Source organism: Streptopelia decaocto, assembly GCF_964273445.1.
Source record: "Streptopelia decaocto genome assembly, chromosome: 7".
NCBI lineage: Eukaryota > Metazoa > Chordata > Aves > Columbiformes > Columbidae > Streptopelia > Streptopelia decaocto.
Window position 1 is genome coordinate 49,413,700 of NC_138661.1, and position 16,167 is coordinate 49,429,866.

The 16,167-nt window shown below is 42.1% G+C and overlaps 1 protein-coding gene across 8 annotated transcripts in view; it reads left to right on the plus strand.

Annotated features, from left to right (window-relative positions):
* The window catches only part of KMT5B (lysine methyltransferase 5B), a 43,360-nt gene extending 28,149 nt beyond the window's left edge, over positions 1-15,211 (plus strand). For 6 of the 8 annotated variants that reach the window (XM_082057755.1, XM_082057754.1, XM_082057756.1 and 3 more), the window contains 2 exons: positions 2,109-2,305; positions 12,426-15,211. In XM_082057755.1, the coding sequence (XP_081913881.1) occupies positions 2,109-2,305; positions 12,426-13,894 (1,666 nt within the window). In that variant the 3' untranslated portion in view covers positions 13,895-15,211. Of the gene's footprint in view, positions 1-2,108; positions 2,306-3,006; positions 3,145-10,707; positions 12,405-12,425 lie in introns of those variants that run through there. The other 2 variants (XM_082057759.1, XM_082057760.1) reach the window with 2 other exon arrangements.
* Positions 15,212-16,167: the final 956 nt, after the last annotated feature.

Below are 16,167 nucleotides of genomic sequence, written 5' to 3' on the forward strand. Positions count from 1 at the left end.
CAGCGAAGTTGTTGTTATATTTGTTTTTCACCTGTGCTGTCCCAACCTAGTTTCTTCACAAAATCACTTCAAAGGAGTTCACAGTTAGTTTTTGCCATATTGAAACGTCTGCTTACTGTGAGCATGGAAGCTCAACATCATTTGTGAGAGCCTCACCTGATTCCAAGAGGAACTATGTAGAACCTGTAACAGTTTTGTTACCGTTTGACCTAAATGTAGAGAGAAAAAAAAAAACTATAAAGGACAAAATATTAATAATATTGAGAAATAGCTTAGTACACCTACATATGAATAGTGTAATAAGCTTACCTTCATTTTTACTAGCCAGTTAGGTCACTACCAATTCTTGCAAATCAAGGAGAAACCTGGTGTGGACCTCCAAACTCATACAATGTCAGTAGATCATTCTAAGTGAAGGGTACAGTCTCAGACTTCATCTAGAGAGCTGCTAGTAAAAACATGCGTCAGTCCTGGGAGCTGTGTAGTACTGAATAAGTGTGAACACTGATTGTTCTTTCCTTGTTAGCTGGTTTCCTGGTTACTTTGCCTTGTTTATTTTTGCTCATGTTACTTTGATTGTTGATTTTAATGTAATTCTGACATACTTCCTCTTTGAGGACAGTTGAATTTTATGTGTCCAAACATTTTCATTAACTTGTCATCTTTGTATTTTAAGTACATTAAAATGTTATATTTTAAAGCTAACGTTTTGCTAATTTTAACTTCAGGAATCTGCTGTTCAGTCACAATCCATGTTATAGCAGGCAAATACGAGAGATTTGGATTTAGGGGAGTTGAGCAAGGAAAAATGAGTCCTAACCAACACTGACAAGGCAACTGTTGCTTTGTACACCACAAAAAAGTCATCTTGAAGTGACCCAATTCTGACTATGCTGTAAAGGGTGTTAATTTTTAATGTTAAACTGCTAGACTTCTAAGAATTTGTGGGGTATGTTTAGGAGCTGTAGGAAGGTTAGCACTTTACAGTTTGTTTTGGTTTTTTTGTTTTGTTTTGTTTTTGTTTTGTTTTGGTTTGGTTTTTTTTCAAGCCTCCAAAAATCATCACCAAGAAAAGAGGCATATCTTTACATATGTACATGTAGTCTTTTTAGGTGAGCCTGCTGTTCACGCTGGCTGAGACAACTGGGCACCAAAGACGTGTCAGGAGACATTTATGGTTGTTCATAGAACCATTACTTTTTGATCTGAAGTGGCTGTTTCTTGTGCCATATTCAGTCTAGTATCTTAATCTGCCTGAAATTTGCTGAATTCAAGGTAATACAGAAATAATGTTCTATATCAAACAAATACCAGTTAACTTCAGAACAAGTATTGTGTCTGCATAATAATTAACATTGTGGAGCTTAAGATCCTGTCTCATTTTTTTGGTGCAATTTTGGTCAAGTTCTGTAGATTTCCTTCCAGTACAACACACTGGAATCCAAACTGAAGTTGTCTTCAGTAATTCTGTGAAGTGCAAGCATACTGCCTGGATTACTGCAGAGTATCAAAGGAATCCTGGTAGTACTGGTTGAAATGCAAGTAAAGGAATTCTTAGTCTTCTTCCTTTTCTGTGATAACTTTTTGTTTTAAAGTAATAAGTTTGCTCAGTGATTTAATGATCCTTGTAAATACATACTGGATTCTTTCAGTTACAAAAGAACACAGAACTATGTGATAATTTTATTTCATTTTCTGTACTTTCCAACCCTTGCTGATGCAGTAACAAGCATTGTAACTGAAGCTGGCATTTTTTTACTTGCCCGATGTGATTAGAAAACATTTACGTTGTTTTCTAAGCTAATATAAGTAGTATTTTGAACCGTAATTCATTTTCAGCTGTATAATTTGACAATGAAACAATAGGCATAAAGCAAGGGAAAACCTACTTTTGCAGTTTTTCTTCTTGCAAGAAATAAATAGAAGGTTTTTCTGCACATCTTACTAAAATGAGATAAGTATATAGATATCTCATTAAAACAGCCCATGAAATGCTAATAAATTAAGTGGCTATTGGTATTTTTTTTAATCCATATAAACGTGGGATTCAAACTAGTGTATATTAAACAAAGTTCAGAGTTTATATTATGTCCTGTTTTTCTTTGTAGACGTGGAACTGGTGCTTTTAAATCAAGAGTGGGATTGCCAGCACCTACTCCTGTGATTAATAGTAAATATGGACTGAGAGAAACAGATAAACGATTGAACAGACTTAAAAAGTTGGGTGACAGCAGCAAAAATTCAGACAGCCAGTCCGTCAGCTCTAACACTGATGCAGATACCACTCAGGAAAAATCTAATGCAAGTAAGTAAGGGGAAGACCTTTGAATGCAGGATTAAAGGTTTCATAAAAACATGAAAAACTTTCACGGTGATGGAATTCCTCTCTTAGTGTTGAGATGCATCTCAAATACTGGTCTGTAGAACTGTAATTTATTCAGGAATCTAAAGGCAATTTAAATAGCAAATTCATGGTTTTCCTTAAGCATGTCAAGAACAATACATGGTATGTTTCTTTTCTGTTTTCTTTTCTTTATATTAAAAGCAAATAGTTTGTGTCATATTTCTAAGCATGTCAGTTAAAGTTCTGTCATTAAGGTATGTATTTCAAAGTATGGTGAACTATCACATGCAGTAGTATGGTTTAGGAAAGAAAACATATATAGTTATCTACATTTTGTAGGAAAAGAGTTTTAAAATAAACACTGTTAGTAGAGACTGTTAAACAAATAGTTGTTTCCTTTAGAGACCAATTAAATTAGGCAGCTATTTGCTCTCCACATCCAGGACATCCATATTCAGAAGGGATAGGTGAGGAAGGAGAGGAGGTGGGGTAGCCATGTATGTTAGGGAGTGTTTTGATTGTCTGGAACTTGATGAGGGTGGTGATAGGGTTGGGTGTCTATGGGTGAGAATCAAGGGGAAGGGCAACAAGGTGGACATCCTGGTGGGGGTCTGTTACAGACCACCCTATCAGGATGAAGAGGCAGATGAAATATTTTGCAGGCAGCTGGGAGAAGTCTCCCAGTCACTAGCCCTTGTTCTTATGGGGGTCTTCAACATGCCAGATGTCTGCTGGAAATACAGCAGAGAGGAAGCCGTCTAGGAGACTCATGGAGTGCATGGAAGACAAGGTCCTGACACAGCTGGTGAGTGAACCTCCAGGGAAGGCGTCCCACTGGATCTATTGTTTGTAAATAGAGAAGGACTTGTGGGCAGTGTGTTGATTGGAGGTTGTCTTGGGCATAGTGACCAGGAAAATACAAGAAAAAGGGCTGCTTCAAGTATATCAGCAGCAAAAGGAAGGTTTGGGAAAATGTAGGTCTGCTGCTGAATGAGGAGGGTGTTCTGGTGACAGGTGATACAGAGAAGGCAGACTTACTGAATGCCTTCTTCACGTCCATCTTTACTGCTAAAACTGGCCCTCAGGAATCCCAGACCCTGGAGGTAGGAAAGAAAGTCCAAAGAAAGGAAGACTTTCCCTTGGTTGAGAAAGATCAAGTTAGAGATTGTTTACACAAACTGGACATCCACAAATCCATGGACCCTGATGGGATGAGCCCACAAGTGCTGAGAGACTGGCAGATGTTATTGCAAAGTCACTTTCCTTCATCTTTGAAAGGTCTTGGAGAACAGGAGAGGTGCCTGAGGACTGGAGGAAAGCCAGCGTCACTCCAGTCTTCAGAAAGGGCAAGAAGAATGACCCAGGAAGTTACAGGCCAGTCAGCCTCACCTCCATCCCTGGAAAGGTGATGGAACAGCTCATTCTGGATGTCATCTTCAAGCATGTGGAAGAAAATAAAGTTATCAGGAGTAGTCAGCGTGGGTTCACCAAAGGGAAATCATGTTTCACCAACCTGATAGCCTTCTATGATGGTATGAACTGGCTGGATGGCAGAGCTCAGAGGGTTGTGATCAACAGTGTAAAGTCTGGTGAAAGACTCAGGGGCTCAAGTGATCTTCTCTTCACTCCTTCCATCTTCAAGTGACGATGTGGGATGGAATAGGAAAATTCAGTCTCTAAATGGTTGGCTCCAAGAGTGGTGTTACAGGCAGGGCTTTGGATTTTTTGATAATGGCTGGTTTTATAAGACACCAGTCCGGACAGTGTCACGCGGGAAAGGTTTATCTCGCAGGGGCAAAAGGATGCTGGGGCAGGAATTAGTTGGGCTCATTTGGAAAGCTTTGAACTAGGCTTGAAGGGGGATGGGGTTGTAGCTGGGCTTGTCCCAGTGGGGCAGCATTCTAAAACTGATGAGGACCAGGTGGCCTCCTATGCCCCTAGGAAGAAATGGGTGTGCTCTTCTCGCTCCCTGAAATGCCTGTACACCAATGCGTGCAGCATGGGGAATAAGCAGGAGGAGTTAGAATCGTGTGTTCGGTCGGGAGATTATGATCTGTTGGCAATTACAGAAACATGGTGGGACAGTTCACATGACTGGAATGTGGTCATGGATGGCTATGCCCTTTTCAGAAAAGACAGGCCGGCCAGGTGTGGTGGTGGAGTTGCTCTTTATGTGAGAGAGCAACTACAATGTACTAAATTCTGTCCAGGAGTGGATGATGAGCGAGTTGAGAGTGTATGGGTCAGGATCAAGGGGCAGACTAGCAGGGGTGACACTGTTGTGGGCGTCTGTTTCAGGCCACCAGATCAGGCTGAGGAAGTTGATGAGGCCTTCTATGGGCAGCTGAGAGTGGCCTCACAGTCACAGGCCCTGGTTGTTGTGGGTGATTTTAACTTCCCTGATGTTTGCTGGAAGGACCATTCAGCCAGCCAGCCACAGTCCAGGAGGTTCCTCCAGTGCATTGATGATAACTTCCTCATGCAGATGGTGGAGGAGCCGACTAGGAGAGGTGCACTGCTGGATCTCATCCTCACTAACAAGGAGGGTCTGGTCGAAGCAGTAAAGGTTGAGGGCTGCCTGGGTTGCAGTGACCACGAGATGGTGGAGTTCAACATCTTGTGTGGCAGGAACAGAATAGCAAGTAGAATTGCAACCCTGGACTTTAGCAGGGCTAACTTCGGCCTTTTCAAGTAATTGCTGGGGGAAATCCCATGGGCAAGACTGCTTGAAGGAAAAGGGGCCCAAGATAGTTGGATTGCATTCAGAGATTGCTTCCTCCACGCTCAGGATCAGAGCATCCCCACACGTAGGAAGTCAAGGAAGGGAGCCAGGAGGCCTGTGTGGTTGAATAGGGATCTGTTGGGTATGCTCAAGCAGAAGAGGAGAGTTTACGGGTCATGGAAGCAGGGGCTGGCCACTTGGGAAGAATATAAGGCTGCTGTTAGAGGATGTAGGAAGGCAGCTAGGATAGCCAAGGCCTCCGTAGAATTACAGCTGGTGAGAGGGATCAAGGACAGCAAAAAGAACTTTTTCAAATACCTAGCAGATAAAAATAATACCAGAGGCAATGTAGGCCCACTGATGAATGGGGTGGGTGCCCTGGTGGCGGAAGATACAGAGAAGGCAGAATTACTGAATGCCTTCTTTGTCTCTGTCTACTCTGCTGGAGGCTGTCCTGGGGAGCCCTGTACCCCTGAGACCCCGGATGAAGCCAGGTCAATGGAGGAGTTTGCTTTAGTTGATGAGGACTGGGTTAGGGAGCAATTAAATAGTCTGGACATCCATAAATCCATGGGTCCAGATGGGATACATCCACGGGTGCTGAGGGAGCTGGCTGAAGTCATTGCTGGACCGCTCTCCATCATCTTTGCCAAGTCTTGGGAAACGGAAGAGGTGCCCGAGGATTGGAGGAAAGCAAATGTCACTCCAGTCTTCAAAAAGGGCAAGAAGGAGGACCTGGGTAATTATAGACCGGTCAGCCTCACCTCTGTCCCTGGGAAAGTAATGGAACAGCTTATCCTTGGTGCCATCTCAAGGCATATCAAGGATAAGAGGGTTATTAGGGGCAGTCAGCATGGCTTTACCAAGGGTAAGTCATGCTTGACCAACCTCATAGCCTTTTATGAGAATGTAACAAGGTGGATGGATGATGTCAGAGCGGTGGATGTGGTCTACCTTGACTTCAGTAAAGCCTTTGACACAGTCTCCCACAGCATCCTCACAGCTAAGTTGAGGAGGTGTGGTCTAGACAATAGAGTAGTGAGGTGGGTTGCAAACTGGCTTAAGGAGAGAAGCCAGAGAGTGGTAGTCAATGGTGCGGAGTCTAGTTGGAGGCCAGTATCTAGTGGAGTGCCTCAGGGGTCAGTACTGGGGCCAATATTATTCAATATATTCATTAACGATTTAGACGAGGGAATAGAGTGCACTATCAGCAAGTTTGCTGATGACACTAAGCTGGGAGGAGTGGCTGACACGCCAGAAGGCTGTGCTGCCATCCAGTGAGACCTGGACAAGCTGGAGAGTTCGGCGGGGAATAACCTAATGAAATTTAACAAGGGAAAGAGTCCTGCATCTGGGCAGGAACAACCCCAGGTTCCAGTATAGGTTGGGAGATTACATATTAGAGAGCAGTGTAGGGGAAAGGGACCTGGGGGTCCTGGTGGACAACAGGATGACCATGAGCCAGCACTGTGCCCTTGTGGCCAGGAAGGCCAATGGCATCCTGGAGTGTATTAGAAGGGTGGTTAGTAGATCGAGAGGGGTCCTCCTTCCCCTCTACTCCGCCCTGGTGAGACCACATCTGGAATATTGTGTCCAGTTCTGGGCCCCTCAGTTCCAGGACAGGGAACTGCTGGAGAGGGTCCAGCGTAGGGCAACAAAGATGGTGGAGTGGAGCACCTCCCTTATGAAGAAAGGCTGAGGGAGCTGGGTCTCTTTAGTTTGGAGAAGAGGAGACTGAGGGGTGACCTAATTAATGTTTATAAATATATAAAGGGTGAGTGCCATGAGGATGGAGCCAGGCTCTTCTCGGTGGCAAACAATGATAGGACAAGGGGTAATGGGATCAAGCTGGAACACAAGAGGTTCCACTTAAATTTGAGAAAAAACTTCTTCTCAGTGAGGGTGACAGAGCACTGGAACAGGCTGCCCAGGGGGGTTGTGGAGTCTCCTTCTCTGGAGACATTCAAAACCCGCCTGGACATGTTCCTGTGCGACCTCACCTAGGCGTTCCTGCTCCAGCAGGGGGATTGGACTAGATGATCTTTTGAGGTCCCTTCCAATCCCAAACATACTGTGATACTGTGTGTGATACTGTGGTTGGAGGTCTGTAGTTAGTGGGGTTCCCTAGGTGTTAGTGTCAGGTCCAGTCCTGTTGAACCTGTTCAATAATGACCTGCATGAAGAGACTGAGTGCACCCTCAGCAAGTGTGCTGATGGTACCAAACTGGGTGGAAGGGCTGACGCACCAGAAGGCTGTGCTGCCATTCAGCAAGACCTGGACAGGCTGGAGGACTGGGCAGAGAAGAACCTGATGAAGTTCAACAAGGGCAAGTGTAGGGTCATGCACCTGGGGAGGAATAACCCCAGGCACCAGTAAAGGTTGGGGGTGGGCCTGCTGGAGAGCAGCATTGCAGAGAAGGACTTGGGAGTTCTGGTTGACAACAGATTGACCATGAGGCAACAATGTGCCGTTGTGGCCAAGAAGGCCAACAGTACCCTGGGCTGCATTAAGAATAGTGTGACCAGCAGGTTGCACTTCCCTCTCTACTCTGCCCTGGTGAGACCGCATCTGGAGTACTGTGTGCAGTTCTGGGCTTCCCAGTTTAGGAAGGATAAGGAATTACTGGAGAGACTCCAGTGGCAGGCTACGAAGATGATTAGGGGCCTAGAGCACTTTTTTTAAGAGGAGAGACTGAGAGAGCTGGATCTGTTCAACCTGGAGAAGAAAAGGCTGAGTGGGATCTCATCAGTGTTTATAAATATCTCAAGGGTGGATGTCAAGAGGATGGGACCAGACTTCTTTCAGGGTGCCCAACGATACGATAAGGGGCAACAGGCACAGACTGAAGCATAGGAGGTTCCATCTGAATATGAAGAGAAACTTCTTTCCTTTGAGGGTGACAGAGCACTGGAACAGGCTGCCCAGAGAGGCTGTGCAGTCTCCTTCTCTGGAGACATTCAAAACCCGTCTGGACACGTTCCATTCTACTCTAGGTGTACTTGCTTTAACAGGTGGGTTGGACTAGGTGATCTCTAGAGGTGTCTTCCAACCCTAACCATTCCATGATTCTGTGATTGAGTTTTCTATTCTTGGAGAAGTTAGAAGGGCTGTCAGCAGATCTGCTACTTTGGACTTCCAAAGGGCAGACTTTGACCTGTTTAAGAGGCTGGTTGGCTGGTGAGGCAGACCTGAAGTACAAAGTTGTCCAGCAAGGCTGGTCTCTCTTCAAGAAGGTAATCTTAGAGGCACAGGAGCAAGCTGTCTCTATGTGCTGAAAGGCAAGCCAGCAGGGAAGAAGGCTGGCCTGGCTGAATAGAGAGCTGCGGCTGGAACTTAGGAATAAAAAGAGAATTTATAACCTTTGGAAGGAGGGGCAGGCTACTCAAGAGGAATGCACGGATGCTGTGAGGCTATGCAGGGAGAAAATTAGAAGGGCCAAAGCCCAACTTGAGCTGGGCCTGGCTACAGCTGTAAAAGACAACAAGAAATGCTTCTATAAATATATCAGCAACAAAAGGAGAGCTAAGGAGAATCTCCAACCCCTGATGGATGCTGGGGGAAACATAGTGACAGAGGATGATGGAAAGGCTGAGGTGCTAAATGCCTTCTTCGCCTCAGTCTTTAATAGTCAGAACAGTTGTGCTTCAGGTACCCAGCCCCCTGAGTCAGAAGACAGGGATGGAGAGCAGAATGAAGCCTCAGTATTCCAAGGGGAAATGGTTAGCGACCTGCTACACCTCTTGGACACCAACAAGTCTATGGGGCCAGATGGGATACACCCAAGGGTGCTGAGGAAGCTGGTGGAGGTGTTCACTAAGCCACTTTCCATTATCTATCAGCAATCCTGGCTAACTGGGGAGGTCCCAGTTGACCGGAAGTTGGCAAATGTGACACCCATCTACAAGAAGGGCCAGAAGGAGGATTCAGGGAACTACAGACCTGTCAGTCTGACCTCTGTGCCAGGGAAGGTCATGGAGCAGATGATCTTGAGTAACATCACACGGCACATACAAGAGAACCACGTGATCAGGCCCACTCAACATGGGTTTATGAAAGGCTTGTCCTGCTTGACCAGCCTGATCTCCTTCTATGACAAGGTGACCCATCTGGTAGATGAGGGAAAAGCTGTGGGTGTTGTGTACTTAAACTTCAGTAAGGTGTTTCACACAGTATCCCACAGCATTCTCCTGGAAAAGCTGGCAGCTCATGGCCTGGATGGGTGTACTCTTCGATGGATAAAGAACTGGCTGGATGGCCAGGCCCAAAGAGTTGTGGTGAACAGAGTCAAATCCAGTTGGCGGCCAGTCATGAGTGGTGTTCCCCAGGGCTCAGTATTGGGGCCAGTTCTGTTTAAACTCTTTAGTGATCTGGATGAAGGGATTGAGTGCACCCTCAGTAAGTTTGCAAATGACACCAAATAGGTTGGGCGTGTTGATCTGCTGGAGGGTAGGAAGGCTCTACAGAGGGATCTGGTCCGGCTGGATTTCTGGGCTGAGGCCAATTGTATGAGGTTCAACAAGGCCAAGTGCCAGGTCACAACACTTGGGTCACAACAACCCCAGGCAGCGCTACAGGTTCAGGGAAGAGTGGCTGGAAAGCTGACTGGCAGGAAGAGATCTTGGGGTGTTGATCAACAGCTGACTAAACATGAGCCAGCAGTGTGCCCAGGTGGCCGAAAAGGCCAGCAGCATCCTGGATGGTTGTATCAGGAATAGTGTGGCTGGAAGAACTAGAGGAACCATTGTGCCATTGTACTTGGTGCTGGTGAGGCCACTGAATACTGTATATTCAGTTTTGAGCCCCTCATCATAAGAAAAACATTGAGGTACTGGAGAGAGTGCAGAGAAGGGCAATGAAGCTGCTCAGGGGGCTGGAGTAAAAGTCTTATGAGGAGCAGTTGAGGGACCTGGGGTTGTTTAGCCTGGAGAAAAGGAGGCTGAGAGGAGACCTTATCACTGTCTACAACTATGTGAAAGGAGCATGGAGGGTGTTAGTCTCTTCTCCCACGTAGCAAGTGTTAAGACAAGAGGAAATGGCCTCAAGGTGTACCAGGGGAGGTTTAGATTGGATATTAGGAAAAAATTCTTAATGGAAAGGGTTGTCAGGCATTGGAATAGGATGCCCAGGGAGGTGGCGGAATCACCATTCCTGGAGGTGTTTAAAAGGCATTTAGACAAGGTTCCTAGGGACGTGGTTTAGTGCTAGAGTTATGTTAGGTTATGGTTTGACTCGATGATCCTGAGGGTCTCTTCCAACTGAAATGATTCTATGACTGATAGTTCAGGTACCTATTTTAAAGTGAAAATATACAGTCAGTAATCTTCAAAGAAATTGGAAGGGATTTTTGTTTGTGATGCTCCTGAGAGACTTCTCTTCATGGAGTAGTGAGTATCATTTATTTACTTTACCCCTTCCCCACCCCTGCCATCTTCAGTATAGGCTAAATATAAATAACTTCAACTTTGACTTAACTATTAGGTTGGTGCAAAAGGAATTGCGGATTTTGCAGTTGAAATTTGCTGTTTGGTATTGGAATACATTCTTAAATGTGTTTTTTTAATGTGTCATTTTAATGCGCTTTTTTGCTTTCTTTTTTTGCTACTGACTTATTACTTGCTGTTTATTTTATATTTATTTTAGACTATGGAAATGATGTTAGACAAAAAGCAAATTCGAGCATTTTTCTTATTCGAGTTCAAAATTGGTCGTAAAACAGCAGAGACAACTCACAACATCAGCAATGCATTTGGCCCAAGAACTGCTGATGAACATACAGTGCAGTGGTAGTTCAAGAAGTTTTTCAAAGGAGACCAGAGCCTTAAAGATGAGGAGCATAGTGGCAGCCATTTGAAGTTCACAGCGACCAATTGAGAGCAATCAAAGCTGATCCTCTTACAACTACATGAGAAGTTGCCGAAGAACTCAATGTTGACCATTCTACAGTCGTTTGTCATTTAAAGCAAATTGGGGGGAAAAAAAAAGTGCCTCACAAGCTGGCTGAAAATAAATTGTCATTTTGAAATGTCGCACCCTCTATTATTTTACACAAGAACGGTGAACCATTTCTCAATCCGATTGTGACTTGCGATAAAAAGTGGATTTTATACAACAACTGGCAATGGCCAGTGGTTGGACTGAGAAGAACCTCCAAAGCACTTCCCAAAGCCAAACTTGCACCAAAAAGAGGTCATGGTCACTCTTTGGTTGTCTGCTACCAGTCTGATCCATTACAGCTTTTTGAATCCCAGTGAAACCATTACATCTGAGAAGTCTGTTCAGCAAATCAATGAGATGCAGCAAAAACTGCAATGCCTGCAGCCAGTGTTGGTCAACAGAAAGGGCCCAGTTCTTCTCCACAACAATGCCAGACAGCATGTCACACGGCCAACATTTCCAAAGTCGAATGAATTGGGCTACAAAGTTTTGCCTCATCTGCCATATTCACCTGACCTCTCGCCAACCTAATACCAGTTTTTCAAGCATCCCGACAACTTTTTGTAGGGAAAACACTTCCATGACCAGAAGGATGCAGAAAATGCTTTCCAAGACTTCATTGAAATCTGAAGCACAGGTTATTACGCTACAGGAATAAATGAACTTATTTCCCATTGGCAAAAATGTGTTGATTGTAATGGTTCCTATTTTTATTAATAAAGATGTGTTTGAGCCTGGTTATAATGACTTAATTCACAGTCCAAAACCGCAATTACTTCTGCACCAACCTAATAGCAACCAGGTTTGGAGCCACATAAAATATGGTTCCATCTGGTTCCTCTTTGCTCCTGTGATGATTTTTTTTTTTTTTTTTTTAAAAAGGCACACAACTTCCCCAAACTCTCTTATGATCTCTAATTTAAAAAGCTTTAAAATTACAGCTTTGCTTGGGTAGACAAAACTTCTTTGCTTACCACAGTAGGTGATACAAAACTGGATACCTGAAATGGAAAACATTACAGTAAAGGGGTTTTTTTCCTTCCCCTGTAGGAGAAAATTCTGGGGTTAATAGTACAGCATGCTGATCGTCAGATTTTGCTGGAATAATACTCAGTAAAATCTGTGGATAATGTGGCACAGATTTTGGAAAAAAAAAGGGAGAAGAATTATTTCAGTAAAAACCAAATTTGGTATATTTGGGGCAGTAAGGGAAGCGTAACTGGAATTTAGGTGTGCTTGTGACTTGTTTGACAATTTCTTTCATGTCTGATTTGCAAGTTAAGCAGTCTTGCCTCTTTACTGTGTACTCTCTAGCCTGTTTCACAGATTTTGATGAAGTGTTTAAGATAAATAACTGCAGTATTTGGGAGTAGGAATCTCAGGATAAAGCAGTGTCGTAACAAAACCACCTTTTTCTTTTGCAGATAACAGAAAATCTTCAATTGGCGTAAAAAAGAACAGCAAAACCAGAACATTAACAAGACAGTCTATATCAAGAATTCCAGCATCATCAAATTCTACCTCATCTAAACTAACTCATATAAATAATTCCAGGGTACCAAAGAGACTGAAAAAGCCTGCAAAGCCTTTACTTTCAAAGATAAAGTTGAGAAATCAGTGCAAAAGGCCAGAGCAAAAGAATGCTTCCAGAAAGCTCGATATGGGAAATTTAGTTCTCAAAGAGCCTAAAGTAGTTTTGTATAAAAATTTGCCCATTAAAAAGGATAAAGAATTGGAGGGACCAGTCAAAGTTGCAGTCTCTAGTGGATGCTTAACAAGGCACGCAGCAAAAGAACATAAACTGAATTCTGTGAAAGGTGCTCATGAGCATGGTGATATACCACCCTGCACATATGTAACAAGGAGGTCAATGAGAACAAGGATGAGTTTGAAGGAGACCTCTGACATAAAGCTTGAACCAAATATGTTGGATAGCTATAAAAATAATTTGACTGAAACACAATTGGATATTTTAGAGCAGCAGTCTCATGTGAAAAATGAAAATGACATGACTCATGGACCATCACATAAAGGGCAGATTATATACCAGAAAAATGATGCAGGCATGTCAAAAAAGAAATCTCGACAAGGAAAACTTGTGAAACCATCTGCAAAAATAGAAGAAATTGATACTACACACAGTACACCTGTGAAAGATGGAGTACCAGATTTGATTAGTTCTCATTCAGAACTCAAAGAGAGGAATAATGTGGTAGACACACCTGTTGGCTATAAAGACTGTATCCCTGGATCTGGTGGCTGCTCTGTTTTAACATCTGACAATTTTACAGCAAAAGATAGCTTTAGAACTGCAAAAAGCAAGAAGAAGAGACGAATCACAAGGTATGATGCACAACTTATCCTTGAAAATAGCTCTGGGATACCTAAACTGACTCTTCGTAGACGCCATGATAGCAGTAGCAAGGCAAATGACCAAGAAAGTGATGGAATGAGTTCCTCAAAAATAAGCATCAAATTAAGCAAAGACCATGAAAAGGATAATAATTTATATGTAGCAAAGCTAAATAATGGGTTTAACTCAGGATCAGGCAATAGTTCAACAAAATTAAAAATACAGCTAAAACGAGAGGAAGAAAACAGAGGGACATACCCTGAGGACCTTCATGAAAATGGTATGTGTTGTAGTGAAACTCTTTCCGTTTTGGAGTCAAGAATGGAAGTAGATGATTATGGTCACTATGAAGAGGAAACAGCAGATGAATCTTCATCAGAAGAGAATGATGAAGAGGAAGATGACTATGATGACGAATTTGATGACTTTATTCCTCTTCCTCCAGCGAAGAGATTAAGGCTTATTGTTGGCAAGGATTCAATAGATATTGATATTTCTTCCAGGAGGAGAGAAGATCAGTCTTTAAGACTCAATGCATAAGCTTATAGATCTTAAACTGACCTGGATGTCATTTAAAAAAAAAAAAGAAAATCCATTTGATTATTCTTTAACTGAAGAACTTTCTGGAAAATTAGTGGCAGCACTTCTTTATTGTTTATTCACCTATCAAGATAATGTAATGTAGAAAGTGTACAGCATACTGACTCTTCTTAAGTCTGATTTGTGCAGATTTTTATTGTACTTTTTAATAGCCTTATGTGCAATTCTGGGATAGAGGTAATGCTCTGTTGTAAAATAAAGGCTCAAGTAAAGTTATGAAATTGCATCAAATCTTTCCATGCAGGACAATGAGAATATAGTGTGGCTACATAATTATTTTTTATTAGTAAGAGCATTAGTTTGCTCTTAGAATATTTGACTAAACAATTTAAAAAATCATAGTAGCAGTATATTAAGGTTTTCTAGTATATGTTAATATCACCAGCAATGATCTACAGCTTTTCAGTTTATTTGCTAGATGTTTTTTTTCCCCCTTGGAGTTTGTCAATTTTAACACTGTATGCTGTCCCAGACATACTGTTTGCAGCCTTTGTTATAGTAGCAAACAGTTGGTTGGAAGTCAAATTGATTTCTTTAAAAAAAAGATTTTTTTAAAAAATGAGAAGTTGTTGACAGTTTACTGACTTTTTAGTACATTATATGTACAAGGGTAGCAGTATGCATAATAAAAGTTTGGATAATGGTGTATTTATTGCTTGTTATGTAAATTAAACACCTTGTATTTAACACTTTTCAATAATTTTAGATAAAATTGTTCTTTGCAAGAATGATTGGTGCTTATTTTTTCAAGAATTTGCTGTGAAATAATGTGATTACAATGGGCAACATTTATCCAATGAACTGCAGTGTCCTAAATTGGTTCTTCATATTTTCTGTTGCACTTGTAAAATGCTACAAGGAATTTAAAGAAAATCTATTCACTTTAACTTATGATAGTTTTATGAAATTAAAAAAAAACTAAGTCACAGCTTTTGTTCTGTGGTAACCTATAAATTGTTTGTCTTTTAAGAACCAGTTGTAAAAGACTGAAAAAATATGTATATGTTGTAAATATTTGTGTGTTGTGAGAAATTTTGTCATAAGAAATTGAGATAACTTGCCAGAAGGGTTTTTAAGTTTAGAAATACATCCATGCAAATAAAGTAGGAAATGGTAAACCTAGTTTTAAACTCTGCATCAGCTGGAGTTCTTTGCTCGTACATAGTTCACGTTATACTTCAGAGTCTGCTTTATAACAATGAAGAGTATCAGGGTAATCTTTGGCTCTTTTGTTTTTAATAAAAGAATGTTAGGAAACCTCTGGGCACAATGGACTTATTTGTATGGATAAATCTCCTTTATAAGCTATTTCTTTGAAACAGGTTTAAAATGTTACAGTGGATATAACTGTATAGCACTTTGGTCTATGCTATTTGTGTTTTTATGGAACCATGGATTAAGGTTTGGAGATTTGATTTTTTTTTTTACCTAAGGGTGTAGAACCAGAAATAGCATCTTGACTGAAATGTGCTCTTGGATTAGTTGAATCCATTCTTAGCTCCACAGTATTTGGATGTCAGGTTCAACCCTCTCTGCCCGGAAGAACAAGAGTTTGAGTTACATGGCCACTGTATTTACCCAGTTTTGAAAGTATTAGTGGAAATGGGTGGGTGAATTTGCACGTGAGCTCATCATAATGGTTTGGCCCATCTCCCTGACCCTCACGGAAATGAATACTTAAAAAAAAAAAAATCTCCAAAAGCATTTCAGTATTTTTTAGACTGCAAATCAGATGGTAGAACCTGCCTTCATCTGTCCTTCTGTATTCTTAGCAGAGAATTAAATACAGAATTAGACACAATACTTGTAACTTTTTTTTTTTTTTTTTTGCCATGTCCAGTCTCTGTTAAAGGCCAGCTGTGTCTCTGGTACAGAGAGTATATATATATATTTTTTAAATGGATAGGCCTTTATGTAATGCAGAGCCTCTCCTGTCCATCCTGGGGCTTTAGTACATGGAAGACTGAACATGAAAGCTTTGGTAAGTGTGCTGACGTTTTTGAGTAATGAGTTCAGCTACAGTTGATGACAAATAACAGTAATACAGCTGTTTCCTCAAGAATTCACCTGCATTTTTACTGGGTGATGTGCCATGCAAGTATGTGGCTGTATCAGTGAAAATGTGAACAGTTGAACAGAGTTGCATGCTTTCTGTTCACTGCCTTGTAGATTATTACTGTCATGCGCTCTGGGATACCAGTTCCCCTGGTTTG